Below are 16340 nucleotides of genomic sequence, written 5' to 3' on the forward strand. Positions count from 1 at the left end.
TTCAGGGCTTCTCCTCACCTCACTTGACTCCTGCTCTTTCTGCTCACTCTGGGCTTCTGTGCTCTCACTGATAGAGTTGTCACTTTTCCAGTGGTCCGTATCCCATTCCGCTTTGGACACCTTTACTTCTTGCTGCTTGATGAGAAGCTTCATCAGGAGGCCTCTTCCAGTGATGAGATTGGCACAGGCCAGCTGCAAGGGGGTCTCCGAGCAGTTTATTTTGAAAGTCTGGATAACATGAGAAATGAGCCTTCGCATATCATTGGTGGGGATGAGGGACCGTAGCTGCTGGTTTAGCGGAATTTCAACTTCATCATCCGGGGATGTGAGCCCTGGGAAAGTGAAGCCTGTGGGCTTAGAGGATAATTCAGTGCCCGTGTTGTGATACTCCCATTGTGTTTTGTTGGTGTGTTGAATAGACGGCATACTGTTGTCTGCAGCAACAGTACAATGTGCAGTGGAGACGTTCCTATGGGTAGTGTTTGTAGGGCCGGTTCCTCCTGGCAGAGTAGACTTTCCTGTAGAAATAATTTCTTCAGAAACATTTTGTGCAGTATTATTTTCTGAAGTAGTGTTTTCTGTAGAAGGGTCTGAAAGAGAAAATAATTCTGGAAAAGGATTTTCCTGAGAAGTCATTTCTTCTTAAGATGAAAGAGCCTCTCGTGGAGGGGAATTTATGAGACTCCTCCCTACAGAGAACGGAGGGCTTGCAATCATCATTCTACTGAGTGAACTTTTCTTTCTGAAATTTTGACTCCTTTTGACTTTGGGTTTTCTATGGACACGATGAGTCCTAATTTTATGGAAGATGTATTATTTCCCAGAATGTGAGATTAGTTCAAAATCCTTAACATTTCTAACTCTAGCCTTTGCATCTGATAAAACAAGTATAGTGTTGGATAAGTCTTTTGATTTGCTTTTAACCTCAGATGGGGATTTTGCAGGGATGGAGGCAGAAGGCCTGCCCTTGAAGTACTGTATCAGGGAAGAGGAGCCTGCTGCCTTGTGCTACTTTATGACAGAAGACTCTGCATTGAAGGACTTTCCCACCAGCTTCCTGGGCCTCTGCACCATGAGAAGCTGTTTCAGCTTTCTTGGGGTTGGTCTCCTGAGCCTTCTTTCTTCGGCAGTGCTCGCCACAGATGGCTGGGCATTCTGTTTTCTCCTGACGCTCTCATCTCCCACTGCTTGGAGTTGCATTTTCTGTAGGCCCCTTGGGCCCTTGAGGACCCTGTTCACTCTCAGCAGCTTTTCCTCTGTACGCTCAGTCTTTGCTAGGCTGTCTTTCTGTGGTTGGGCAGTTTCCAATTTCTTTTGAAAGATGTAGCATTTAAACATGGCACTTAAAAGGTTGGAATGCGTACACGTGGCAGGTTTTTCTTCCTTTTTAACCTCATCCATTTTTTCTTGAGTTTCTGCATCTAACAAATTTTCCAGAAAATGGAGTTTCCTCAATTTATTTTTATTAGTTGAATTGTTGCATACAGGTGTAACAGAAGGGCACCGTGTATTGTTTTTCAAAAGGCCCAGCGCCATATCTCCATCTTGCGTATTTGGAAAAAGAAGTTGAAGGAATGGTAATAATGTTGATTCCACATCTCCTAGATTTCCCTCTGAGATATAAGGCAGTATGTAATTTCATGCCCTGACAATGCCACTTTTATTATTAAGTCCAGTTGCTCATTCATGAAGCCTGACAAGCTGACAGCACTTTTATCTGAGGATGCCCTCTCTGACTCAATAGTCAGCTCGGGGCTGCTGTTCTTCTTCCGCGCTTGTAACACCTTCATCAACGATCCTTCTGCATTCCCTAGAGATGTTTCTTCATCTGTCACAAAAGAAGAGACTGTTTTTGATCATTGAAGACTGATGGGACAGCTTTTTGTCAGTCCACAGCCAAATAAATTAGGAATCAGTCAACGTTTGAGTGCCACTTAGGACAAAAAGAAACCCACACTGAAGCCTATGACTGGCAACAACAAAATGTGAAAAAGATATCTCTTGAAAAAGTGGCTCTCTACTCAGAAAATTCTGTAGCGTGAAATAAGGTAACTATATTCAGGATTACTCCACTGGTTCCCAGGGGCCAGTACTCAAGAAAAGCCAAGGCTGGAAGACAAATACTCCCCTACTCAGCTGGACTCTCTGCAGATCTACTGTGACTCCTCACATTCATATACCCCATCCTGTCCTGCCTCACAGGCAGAGGAGTGTGAGGCTTCCTCTCTCCACCTCTTCAGTGTGCTTGCGTTCTTCTTACTTCCTACTATAGAGAAGGCTCTATACAGAAAAGAACACTATGTCCGCCCTGGCTCTTTGCTAAAATTTGGGCAGGGTTCTGGGGTATAAGTTAAGAGATTTGCCAGATTGTATACCAATGTGGAATGTTCAACAAATCAATGGAACAATACTTGAGGTCCTAAAATGCAGAAGAGAGAAAGCAAATTTTCTCAATTGCCTACTTTGCTTTCATTTCATTTTACTTCTAATATATCCAGCTTTACTTGGGGTACCATCCAAAGCTTCTGACTGTGTGAATGTAATATGTACCATTGTGTAGCTGGGCTTCTCATCCAAAAGGATTAAAAGTATTTTTGGTCAGGGTCAAAGGAGGAGGGAAGGGTCATGAGAAAGGAGGAGCATGGGCTTGCAGAGAGCCCCAAACTGGGGACAGGAGATCAGGGCACTAGAGTCATAGCACTTAACACCTCTGATCTTGTTTTTCCTCACCTGTAAAAAGAGATTAAAAATGCCTTTTTTGCCCACTTCTGGGCGAGAAGGGAGTAATATAATTAGTAAAAAAATTGTTTGGGGGAGATCCCTGGTGGTCTAGTGGTTAGGGCCCAGCACTTTCCCTGCTGTGGCCTGGGTTCAATCCCTGGTTGCAGAACTAAGATCCCACAAGCTGTGTGGCACGGCCAAAAAAAAAAAATTGTGTTGAAAAATCAGCAATATTGTCTTTAGAGAAGTAGCAAAATGTTATTATATATGATGTGCTCTAGATCACTGAAAGAGACCTGTATTCAAGCTACCTGGGCATGAAAGCACATTTTGGAAGTCATCAAGTTAGTGCCAATAAATCTAATATACAGAAAAATAGTTGAAAGCCCCTGAGTGTTTTGTGGCTAGAAAAGCTTGAGATTCAGAGCAAGTTCAGAGCTGGACAGTCCAAGAATAAACTAGGTCTCCCATCCATCAGAAGGGCTAGGTAGCAGCTTCTGGTTATGGAACCAGAAACTCTCAGGCTCCAAATAGGACATAAAACAGCATCACTTGTACTCTTTATAAAATTGCAGAAACAAACACAATAAACAAAAATATATTTACACCTGTCCTGTAAGACAAAGGGTACTTGAGACCTAATGTATATAAATCAGTTTACAAACTGTGATGCACTATATGAATAAGTTCTCATTTGCAGGGAGCACAGCATAGGATATGTGGCCATTAATGTTAATTCCCTTCCCCCTTCTATTCCTTTCTCTTGTTCCTTTATGTATGCGGATCAGTTACATTATTAAACTAACTCTGTACCTGAGCTATTATTAGCTTAATAATGTAACCAAGAATCTGATTTTTAGCAAGGGGGTAGTTCTTAGAAACTTAGGGAGCTGCAACTATGAATGAATGAATTGAAATAATGCAATTACATCATTAATTTGAAAATTCATCATCATTGATTAAAAATAAAAATTAAAAAATTAAGTTAAAAATCAAAAATTTATTATCCCGCAATTGAGACTCACCACAACCTGTGACGTCTGTCAGGCATTCACTGTCACAATGCAGCGTGACTGTCTTACAGACAACCTCAATAGTATTTTTAAATTGGCAGAGGCAGCAGGCCATATGGCTACGTAAGACCCTATAAATGGAAACCCAGGTAATTAAATTCGTGGTAAAAGAGTTATTTGAGTAGGTAGAAGAGGTAGGCCAAGGCCACCGCAGACCAGTGCAAAAAGGAGTTCTTGAGGCATATGGACTGGAGAACTGGATAGGGGCCCGTTGGCCAATTGCTGCTCTTGACTGTTGTAAATAAATATAGAGGAGGAGAGAGGTGCCCAACAGAAGGATTAGGATGGCAGTAGGCATGGTATGCCTAGAAAAAAGGGAATAGGGATTAGAATTGGGTGAAACTGATCTGTAGTTTAATTCAGAAGTATCTCCTTCCAACCCGAAAGCCTCACTTTGGGTTGAGAGTACACAGGAAGAAGACAGACTTCTAAGAAGAGTCTGAATAAGACCACACTTTCTGGAGTCCCTTTCTCAGTTCCTATTTGTGACTAGTAATATATTAGAAATTATTCTAGTAATCAAAAAGCATCGTGTGGTTAAACAATAACAGAGATCGCATTGGCCAAATCTGGACAAAACGAACATTCCAAAGAATAATATTATCATTATAATAAGGTATAATATAGTTAATTTTTAAAAAAGCACATGAGTTCATAATGATATTCAAAATGAAAAGTGGGGGATCTCTTCATATTGAATAATGTCAGCAAATAAATGCAAAAGGAATGATAGAATTAGGAAAGTGTCATTTTGCAACTATCAATGTAATAATCGATTCAGACAAGGATTCTCATTGATGCACAGTTGGGTGAAGAGTTGTTTGAAAGTAGGATCTTCACTGATCCCAAAGTATCACCCCACATATTATTTATCAATAACCAAGGGGAAAAAAACTATACAATGGAGAGATATGGAAGATACCACCTTAATCAAGTGATCAAACTTAGCACTGGGCCACTGAAGTGATGAAGTATGAAGAATACATCACCTATATAGTATTCTTCCCCAAAATGTTTACTTTGAATCTAATGAGGAAACACACAAATCCAGATTGTGGGTCAATTTACAAGAAAACTGGCTTAGACTCTTCAAAAATGCCAATGTCATAAAAGACCAAAAAAAAAATAAAAAGTAGGGAAATATTCTAGATTAAAGGTAACAAAGACATGACATTGAATGCCTAATCTTTAACTGGATCCTGTATCAAATCAAAACAGACTTAAAGAATGTTATTGGCTTCTGGCCAAGATGAAGTAACAGGAACAATTTAACCTCCCACCTGAAACAATGAAAACATCAGACAGGACATATGAAACAACAGTTTTCAAGAAACTGGACCTCAGGCAATAAAGTTCACTGATCCCCAGGAGATGGGAAATAGATGAAGTGATCCCTATAATTGCCCTAACTTACTTCTCTGAGAGAGTTTCCAGGTCATGGTACAGGGAAGAGAAGTCCAGGCAGAGACTGGTGGACACCCTGACTGAGCAAATGGAGCTGAGAGTCTGGGAAAACCAAGGTAACTAGAGTTCACAGAGCAGAGTATCAGAGAGAAAAGAAGTGTACAGACAACGAACTCTGGAGATATGCAGAGGGATCTCTTGAGAATTCAACAAAGTATTGGTCAGTACATTTGTGTGATTAATTACTTGAGGCCAGGAAAAGAAACACATGAAAGGATTAATAGTAAGAATAACTGGATATCACACAGGGTTGTAGGAATAGTACCTGTTCCTACAAGTCAGACTGCAAAACCTCATGATACTCAGGAAAGACTTGTCTGCGTACTTGCAAATAATGAGCTCCAGACTAAAGGCTACTTGGACTCCTACCCAACGAATCTTAAATGCTAGACCTAAAAGAATAAAATTGTTCTGAGTAACTTAATTTCACCCAAAACAAAGCCCAAGCATTTTACAGGAATATATATATATATATATATATATATATAGAGAGAGAGAGAGAGAGAGAGAGAGAGAGAGAGAGAGAGAGAGAGAGAGCACACAATAAACTAAAACTCACAATATCTGGGATCATATGAAAAATTGCCAAGCATGCAAAGAAGTAGGCAAATATGACCCATACTGAGGAGAAAAGGCAATCAATCTAAACTAACCCATAATCCATACAGATGTTAGAATTGGCAGAAAAGTACATTTAAAAAGTTATTATACATGAAGAAAAGTTATTACAAATGTATTTCATATGTTAAAAAACCCAGACTAAACACTGAAAATGTTAAGTACAGGCATGGAAAATGTAAAACAGACCCAAATTGCACTTCTAGAGATTAAAAACAATGTCTAAATGAAAAAGACATTGAACGAGGCTAATGGCAGATTAGACACTGCAGAAGAAAGGGTCAGTGAACATTAAGGCATAGTAATAGAAACTATCCAAAATGAAACGAAAAGTAAAAAAACAAAACAACAACAAAAAATGAATACAGCATCAGTGAGTTGTGCAACAACTTCAAGTGGCCTAATATATGGGTACTTAGAGTCCATGAAGGAGAGGAGAAATACAAAAATTTGAAGAAATTATAGCCAGCACTTTTCCAAATTGGTAAACACTATAAACCCACAAAGTCAAGAAAAACAATGAACTTTAAGCATAAGAAACATGGACAAAACTACACCAAGGCACAAGAAATAATCAAATTGCTCAAAACCAGCAATAAAGAGAAAAATTTAAAAGCAGCCAGAGGAAAAAACTATACACTACATACAGAGGAACAAAGATAACAATGACAGCAGAATTCTTGTTGGAAACAATGTAAAGGAGAACTCAGTGGAATAACATCTTTAAAGTAGTGAATTGAATTCCATCAAGCTAGAATTCTATACCCAGATCTGTCCAAACAAAAGCAAAATGAAGACTATCTCAGACATACAAAAGCTGCAAAACTTCATTACTAGTAGACTTTCACTATAAGAAATGTTACGAGAAGTATTTTTAAGCAGAAGGAAAATGACACCACATTGGAATATGGATCTACACAAAGATTAAGAATACTGAAATTGGGACTTCCCTGGTGGTTCAGTGGTTAAGAATCTGCCTGCCAGTGCAGGGGACACGTGTTCGATCCCTGGTCCAGGAAGATCCCATATGCCACGGAGCAACTAAACCCGTACGCCACAACTACTGAGCCTGCACTCTAGAGCCTGTATGCCACAACTACTGAAGCCCACGCTCCTAGAGCCTGTGCTCTGCAACAAGAGAAGCCATCTTATGAGAAGCCGGTGCACCGCAACAAAGAGTAGCCCCTGCTCACCACAAATAGAGAAAGTCCACGTGAAGCAGCAAACACCCAACACAGCAAAAAAATAAATTGAAAAAAAGTACTTAAAAAAATTTTTAAAGGATTTTACTCATTCAATATAAGTCTCCAACCACAATGGAATTAAATTAGAAATAAACAAATCCGAAAAATCTCCAAATATTTGGAAACTAAACAACACACTTCTGAGTAACTTTGTGGTCAAAGAAGAAATCAAAAGCGTAATCAGAAACTATTTTGAACTCACTGAAACTGAAAACATAATATGTCAACATGTGGGATATTGCTAACCCTGTACTCAGCTTCCTCAACTTCCACCTTAAACTGGAAAAACCAGAGCAAATTAATCACAGAGTAAGAGAAGAAAGAACACAATAAAGATCAAAGTAGAAATAAATAAAATGGAAAAGAGAAAAATACTATAGATATTAAAAGGATAGTAAGAGAATATTATAGAAAACTTTATACCAATAAATTCAAGATGAAATGGACAAATTCCTTGAAAGACATGCACTACTAAAGTTTATTCAAGAATAAAGATATTAAGGAAATTGGATGTGCAGTTTAAATCCTTCCAACAAAGAAAGCTGCAAGTCCAGGTGGCTTAACTGAGAAATTCTACCGAACACTTAAGGAATAAAATAATGCCAATTCTACACAAACTCTACCAGAAAGTTGAAGAGAAGGGAATACTTCCCAACTTATTTATAAGGCCAACTTTCACTGTATCAAGATTAGACAATGACATTACAAGAAAACTATAGACCAATATCTCTCATGAAGACAGAGGCAAAACTTCCTAACAAAATTTTAGCATATCAAATCCAATAATATATAAAAAGATGATACATAATGACCAAGCGGGGTTTATCTCAAGAAGGAAAGGTTGGTTTAATATTTGAAAATCAATTTACCCAACTTAGTACACTAAACAAGAAAAATCAGGACATCTCTGGTGGGGCAGTGGTTAAGAATCTACCTGCCAGTGCAGGGCACATGGGTTTGAGCCCTGGTCCGGGAAGATCCCACATGCCACCGAGCAACTAAGCCCGTGCACAACAACTACTGAGCCTGCGCTCTAGAGACCGTGAGCCACAACTACTGAGCCCATGTGCCACAACTAGTGAAACCCGTGCACCTAGAGCCCGTGCTCTGCAACAAGAGAAGCCACCACAATGAGAAGCCTGCATACTGCAACAAAGAGTAGTCCCTGCTCGCCACAGCTAGAGAAAGCCTGCGTGCAGCAATGAAGACCCAATGCAGCCAAAAATAAATAAACAAATTAAGAAAAGAAAAGAAGAGAAAAATCACATAATCATTGCAATTGATGCAGGAAAAGAATGAAAAAATCTAACATCCATTCCTGATTAAAGAAAAAAACAGCCCTCAGTAGACTAGGAATGGAAGGAGACTTCCTCAACTTGATAAATGACTTCGACAAAAAACCTAACATCATATTTAATGGTGAAGGACAAAGTACTTTCTCTCCAGGATCAGGACAAAGGCAAGGATGTCTGCTCTCATTACTTCTATTTGACATTGCACTGAAGGTTCTAGCCAGTGCAATAGGGCAACAAAAAGAAAAGAGATATTCAGAATGGAAAGGAAGAAGTAAAACTATCTTTATTTGCAGATAACATGATTATGTAGAAAACCTGATAGAATCTACAAAAATGCTACTGGAACTAACAAATGAGTTTATCAAGTTTTCAGGGTACAAGATCAACATACAAAAAGATTAATTTATCTCAACAAACAAGCAGAGATCAAAGTTTTAAAATACTACTTATAATAGAATCAAACATATAAAATACTTAGAATAAATCTGACAAAAGATGTAAAAGGCTTGCACATGGTAAACTGTAAAATATTGCTGGGGGGAAATTAAGGAAGACCTAAATAACTGGAGAGATATAATGTATTCATGGATCAGAAGATTCAATATTGTTAAGACATCAATTCTCCCCAAATTGATTTATAGATCAACATCCCAGTAGGCTTTTCTATAGAAATTGACAAGCTAATTCTAAAATTCATATGGAAATAAAATTAGAATAACTAAAACAACTTTGAAAAAGAACAAAGTTGAAGAACTAACAGTAACTGATTTCAAGGCTTATGAAGCTACACTTTCAAGACATTGTGATAGTAGTGTAAAGATAGACAAAAAGATCAAAGGAACAGAATAGAAAGTTCAGAAGTAGAGAGATGTGGACAACTGACTTTCAGGTTCAAAGGCATTTAAGTGGAGAAACGATCGTCTTTTCAAAAAATGATGCTGGAACAATTGAATATCCAGGTGCAAAAAAAAAAAAAATGAACATCCATCCAAACCATATAGAAATGAACTCAAATTGGTTCAAATATCTAAATGTAAAACATAAAACTATGAAACTTCTAGAACAAAACAGGTGAAAAATTTTATGACCTTGAGTTAGGCAAGATTTCTTAGATACAACACCAAAAGCATAATCCATAAAAGAAAAAAATAGATAAATTAGACACCATCAAAATTAAGAATTTCTGCCCTGCAAAAGACACTCCTGAGAGAATGAAAAGATGAGCCACAGAATGTGAGGAAATACTTAGCAACTTACATATTGGATAAAGGACTAATTTCCAGAATATATAAAGAACTCTCAAAACTCCAGAAAAATATAGATAAAAGATTCAAAGATATACAGATGGAAAATAAGCATATGAAAAGATGTTTGACATGATTAATCATTAGGGATGCTACAGTGAGATACAACTACACACCTATTAAACTATGTCAAATTGAAAATACTGAGCAGAGCAAGAGTTGGCCGCAACGTGAAGAAAATGCAACTCTCATAAAATGCTGGTAGAGATGTAAAATGATCAAACCACTATAGAAAATAGGTATTTTTTAAAAACTTAAACATACACTTACCAATGATCCAGCCATTCTACTTGCAGGTATTTACCCAAAAGAAATGGAAGTATACCTCCATAGAAAGACTTGTACACAAATATTCATAGCAATTTTATCTGTAATAGACAAAGACTGAAACAACTCAAATGTCCATCAATGGTGAATAGATAAATTGTGGTACATCCATATAATGGAATACTATTCAGCAATAAACAGAAATGAATTACTGATATATAAAACAATATGGATGAAGATTAAAATAATCATGCTGAGTTAGAAGCCAGTTAGAGAAAAGTATACACTGTATGATTCCATTTACATAAAACTCTAGAAAATGCAAACAGAAAGCAGATCAACGGTTGCATGGCGATTGGGAAGGGCAAGGAACGATGGGAAGGAAGAATTACAAAGGGACATTAAGAAACTTTCTGAGATGATGGACATTTTGATTTTGGTAATGTCTTCATGGTGTGTATGTATGTGTGTGTGTGAACACAGATTATTGTATGTCAATTATACCTCAAAAAGATGTTAAAAGAAACGATATTATATGAGAGAGACAATTGGGGAAATTTGAATAGCAACTCTTTATTAGGTAATATTATTGTGTAGGAATTTAATTTCTTCAATACTGTGTGTTAACAGTATTGTAGTTACACAGGGAAATAATTTTTAATATCCAGAGAGGAAGGCATCTAGCTGACAGGAGAGGGATCGCAACTGTGGCAGATGCTGTGGGAGGCTGAGGAAGAAGAGGCTAGAGCAGTGACCAACAGATGTGACGGCGTAGTGAAGACAGTCATTTGTCAGCTGACCTGACAAAGACGGTTGGAACAGACTGCTAAATGCAGGGCCCTTTCCGCCTACTAATCTCATGCAATCCCCTCAACTAGCCTTGGCATAACAGAAAGTTTCTATTAGCTTGCCATATTGGAGGGGGGATGGCACAATAGAAGGTGCAGTAAGTTGTGTAATAAACTGTCACAATACGGTCCTACACAAATAGTTTTTTAAACTGCAAAAAAATGAAACTTGACCCTTCCCTCACAACATATATGAAAATTAACTCAAAATAAATCATAGACCTAAATGTAACTATATAACTTCTGGAAGAAAACATAGGAGAAAATCTTTCTGATTTTGGGTTAGACAATGGAGTCTCAGACAAAGATTTCTTAGATAAGACACAAAAAAGCACAAACCATCTAAGAAAAATTGCTAAGGGACTTCCCTGGTGGTTAAGACTCCGAGTTCCCAATGCAGGGGGCCCGGGTTCAATCCCTGGTCAGGGAACTAGATCCCACGTGCATGCCGAAACTAAGAGTTCACATGCCACAACTAAGAAGCCCATGAGCCACAACTAAGGAGCCCATCTGCCGTAACTAAGACCCAGCACAACCAAATAAATAAATTAAATAAATATGAAAAAAAAGAAAAATTACTAAATTAGAGTTTATCAAAAATTTAAAACCTCTAGTCTTCAGAGACACTTTAATACAATGAAGATAAGTCACAACCTGGGAGAAGATATTTACTAAACACATATCTGAGAGAAAGGACTTTTCCATTACTTTTTATATAAAGCACTCTTAAAACTCAATATAAATATCCAATTAAAAAATGGATTTGAACAGACACTTCACTTAAAAAGATATTTGCACATGAATAGACACTCAACATCATCAGCTATTACAGAAATGCAAAATGTGGCAAAAACCACGAGATGCAACTACACACCTACTAGAAAGGCTTAAATTTTTTTAAAAACAAATATAAGGATCAGGTGAAGATGTGGAGCAACTGCAACTCTCATAGACTGCTAGTGGGAAAGCAAAATGGCACAGGCACTTTATTTTTTTTTTTTTTATTTTTTATTTTTTCCAGATGATTAGCTGAATGTTATATTTGGTTAAAGGTTAAAGGTACAGTGTTATGAGCTTAGAAGGAATGTTTTCAATGCAGAACAAGTACACATAGGAGAATGACGCTCAGGAATGTTGAAAAGTTTCATTATACATGGAACTGAAAAAATCGACCAAGGTGAATGGGCTGTAATTCTCAGGGTTTGTATGTGTTGGACAGGAGTGGAGGGGGTAGAGAGAACAGCAGGAGTGGGGCTCTTTGTCACTGTGAACAATATCCTCTGAGTTGGCCATTAGCTCAAGGCTATTTCCATAATGAATGGTGACAGTATTGCCAATCGCTCCTGGGGTGACCATAGATCTTCTGTGGTTGGTGTAGGTTTTCGTTCCTCTTTGACAGCATAGATGTTCCTTTTATTTATCTGGGCTATCTTACACAATATACTACCTAATTCACTACTTGGGAGCATAACATCTAGCAGGCGAGTCACAAAACACACACTTCATTACAGAAGCTGTTCTACAGCCAAAAGAGGTGAGGTGCAAAGCCGAATGTGACGCTCTGACACAGGTAGGCTCTGCTTTGTTTGTCATGGTCATCCTTAGGATGGGAATCTTTTTTTTTTTTTTTTTTTAAACATCTTTATTGAAGTATAATTGCTTTACAATGGTGTGCTAGCTTCTGCTTTACAACAAAGTCAATCAGTTACACATATACATATGTTGCCATATCTCTTCCCTCTTGCATCTCCCTCCCTCCCACCCTCCCTATCCCACCCCTCTAGGTGGTCACAAAGCACCGAGCTGATCTCCCTGTGCTATGCGGCTGCTTCCCACTAGTTATCTATTTTACATTTGGTAGTGTATATATGTCCATGACACTCTCTCACCCTGTCACATCTCACCCCTCCCCCTCCCCATATCCTCAAGTCCATTCTCTAGTAGGTCTGTGTCTTTATTCCCATCTTGCCACTAGGTTCTTCATGACCTCTTTTTTTTTTTTTTTTCCCTTAGATTCCATATATATGTGTTAGCATACTGTATTTGTTTTTCTCTTTCTGACTTACTTCACTCTGTATGACAGACTCTAACTCCATCCACCTCATTACAAACACCTCCATTTCATTTCTTTTTATGGCTGAGTAATATTCCATTGTATATATGTGCCACATCTTCTTTATCCATTCATCCGATGATGGACACCTAGGTTGCTTCCATGTCCTGGCTATTGTAAACAGAGCTGCAATGAATATTTTGGTACATGACTCTTTCTGAATTATGGTTTTCTCAGGGTATATGCCCAGTAGTGGGATTGCTGGGTCATATGGTAGTTCTATTTTTAGTTTTTTAAGGAACCTCCATACTGTTCTCCATAGTGGCTGTATCAATTTACATTCCCACCAACAGTGCAAGAGTGTTCCCTTTTCTCCACACCCTCTCCAGCATTTATTGTTTCTAGATTTTTTGATGATGGCCATTCTGACCGGTGTGAGATGATACCTCATTGTAGTTTTGATTTGCATTTCTCTAATGATTAAAGATGTTGAGCATTCTTTCATGTGTCTGTTGGCAATCTGTATCTCTTCTTTGGAGAAATGTCTACTTAGGTCTTCTGCCCATTTTTGGATTGGGTTGTTTGTTTTTTTGTTATTGAGCTGCATGAGCTGCTTGTAAATCTTGGAGATTAATCCTTTGTCCGTTGCTTCATTTGCAAATATTTTCTCCCATTCTGAGGGTTGTCTTTTGGTCTTGTTTATGGTTTCCTTTGCTGTGCAAAAGCTTTTAAGTTTCATTAGGTCCCATTTGTTTATTTGTGTTTTTATTTCCATTTCTCTAGGACCTGGGTCAAAAAGGATCTTGCTGTGACTTATGTCATACAGTGTTCTGCCTATGTTTTCCTCTAAGAGTTTGATAGTGTCTGGCCTTACACTTAGGTCTTTAATCCATTTTGAGTTTATTTTTGTGTATGGTGTTAGGGAGTGTTCTAATTTCATACTTTTACATGTACCTGTCCAATTTTCCCAGCACCACTTATTGAAGAGGCTGTCTTTTCTCCACTGTATATGCTTGCCTCCTTTATCAAAGATAAGGTGACCATATGTGCGTGGGCTTATCTCTGGGCTTTCTATCCTGTTCCATTGATCTATATTTCTGTTTTTGTGCCAGTACCAAACTGTCTTGATTACTGTAGCTTTGTAATATAGTCTGAAGTCAGGGAGCCTGATTCCTCCAGCTCCATTTTTCGTTCTCAAGATTGCTTTGGCTATTCGGGGTCTTTTGTGTTTCCATACAAATTGTGAAATTTTTTGTTCTAGTTCTGTGAAAAATGCCAGTGGTAGTTTGATAGGGATTGCATTGAATCTGTAGATTGCTTTGGGTAGCAGAGTCATTTTCACAATGTTTATTCTTCCAATCCAAGAACATGGTATATCTCTCCATCTATTTGTATCATCTTTAATTTCTTTCATCAGTGTCCTATAATTTTCTGCATACAGGTCTTTTGTCTCCTTAGGTAGGTTTATTCCTAGGTATTTTATTCTTTTTGTTGCAATGGTAAACGGGAGTGTTTTCTTAATTTCACTTTCAGATTCTTCATCATTAGTATACAGGAATGCAAGAGATTTCTGTGCATTAATTTTGTATCCTGCTACTTTACCAAATTCATTGATTAGCTCTAGTAGTTTTCTGGTAGCATCTTTTGGATTCTCTATGTATAGTATCATGTCATCTGCAAACAGTGACAGCTTTACTTCTTCTTTTCCGATTTGGATTCCTTTTATTTCTTTTTCGTCTCTGATTGCTGTGGCTAACACTTCCAAAACTATGTTGAATAATAGTGGTGAGAGTGGGCAACCTTGTCTTGTTCCTGATCTTAGTGGAAATGGTTTCAGTTGTTCACCATTGAGGATGGTGTTGGCTGTGGGTTTGTCATATATGGCCTTTATTATGTTGAGGAAAGTTCCCTCTATGCCTACTTTCTGCAGGACTTTTATCATAAATGGGTGTTGAATTTTGTCGAAGGCTTTCTCTGCATCTATTGAGATGATCATATGGTTTTTCTCCTTCAATTTGTTAATATGATGTATCACGTTGATTGATTTGCGTATATTGAAGAATCCTTGCATTCCTGGAATAAACCCCACTTGATCATGGTGTATGATCCTTTTAATGTGCTGTTGGATTCTGTTTGCTAGTATTTTGTTGAGGATTTTTGCATCTATGTTCATCAGTGATATTGGCCTGTAGTTTTCTTTCTTTGTGACATCTTTGCCTGGTTTTGGTATCAGGGTGATGGTGGCCTCGTAGAATGAGTTGGGGAGTGTTCCTCCCTCTGCAATATTTTGGAAGAGTTTGAGAAGGATAGGTGTTAGCTCTTCTCTAAATGTTTGATAGAATTCGCCTGTGAAGCCATCTGGTCCTGGGCTTTTGTGTGTTGGAAGATTTTTAATCACAGTTTCAATTTCAGTGCTTGTGATTGGTCTGTTCATATTTTCTATTTCTTCCTGGTTCAGTCTCGGCAGGTTGTGCATTTCTAAGAATCTGTCCATTTCTTCCAGGTTGTCCATTTTATTAGCATAGAGTTGCTTGTAGTAATCTCTTATGATCGTTTGTATTTCTGCAGTGTCAGTGGTTACTTCTCCTTTTTCATTTCTAATTCTATTAATTTGAGTCTTCTCCTTTTTTCTCTTGATGAGTCTGGCTAATGGTTTATCAATTTTGTTTATCTTCTCAAAGAACCAGCTTTTAGTTTCATTGATTTTTGCTATTGTTTCCTTCATTTCTTTTTCATTTATTTCTGATCTGATCTTTATGATTTCTTTCCTTCTGCTAGCTTTGGGGTTTTTTTGTTCTTCTTTCTCTAATTGCTTTAGGTGCAAGGTTAGGTTGTTTATTCGAGATGTTTCCTGTTTCTTGATGTAGGCTTGTATTGCTATAAACTTCCCTCTTAGAACTGCTTTTGCTGCATCCCATAGGTTTTGGATCGTCGTGTCTCCATTGTCATTTGTTTCTAGGTATTTTTTGATTTCCCCTTTGATTTCTTCAGTGATCACTTCGTTATTAAGTAGTGTATTGTGTAGCCTCCATGTGTTTGTATTTTTTACAGATCTTTTCCTGTAATTGATATCTAGTCTCATAGCGTTGTGGTCGGAAAAGATACTTGATACGATTTCAATTTTTTTAAATTTACCAAGGCTTGATTTGTGACCCAAGATATGATCTATCCTGGAGAATGTTCCATGAGCACTTGAGAAAAATGTGTATTCTGTTGTTTTTGGGTGGAATGTCCTATAAATATCAATTAAGTCCATCTTGTTTAATGTATCATTTAAAGCTTGTGTTTCCTTATTTATTTTCATTTTGGATGATCTGTCCATTGGTGAAAGTGGGGTGTTAAAGTCCCCTACTATGATTGTGTTACTGTCGATTTCCCCTTTTATGGCTGTTAGTATTTGCCTTATGTATTGAGGTGCTCCTATGTTGGGTGCATAAATATTTACAATTGTTA

The 16340-nt window shown here is 37.7% G+C and overlaps 1 protein-coding gene across 1 annotated transcript in view; it reads right to left on the reverse strand.

The window, feature by feature from the left end:
- The window catches only part of LOC133080599 (leucine-rich repeat-containing protein 37A-like), a 60743-nt gene that overhangs the window by 6793 nt on the left and 37610 nt on the right, over positions 1 to 16340 (reverse strand). The window contains 3 exon segments of the mRNA XM_061176583.1: positions 19 to 308; positions 1676 to 1828; positions 3747 to 3865. Coding sequence (XP_061032566.1) covers positions 19 to 308; positions 1676 to 1828; positions 3747 to 3865 — 562 coding nt within the window.

This window comes from Eubalaena glacialis, chromosome 19, assembly GCF_028564815.1.
Source record: "Eubalaena glacialis isolate mEubGla1 chromosome 19, mEubGla1.1.hap2.+ XY, whole genome shotgun sequence".
Lineage (NCBI taxonomy): Eukaryota > Metazoa > Chordata > Mammalia > Artiodactyla > Balaenidae > Eubalaena > Eubalaena glacialis.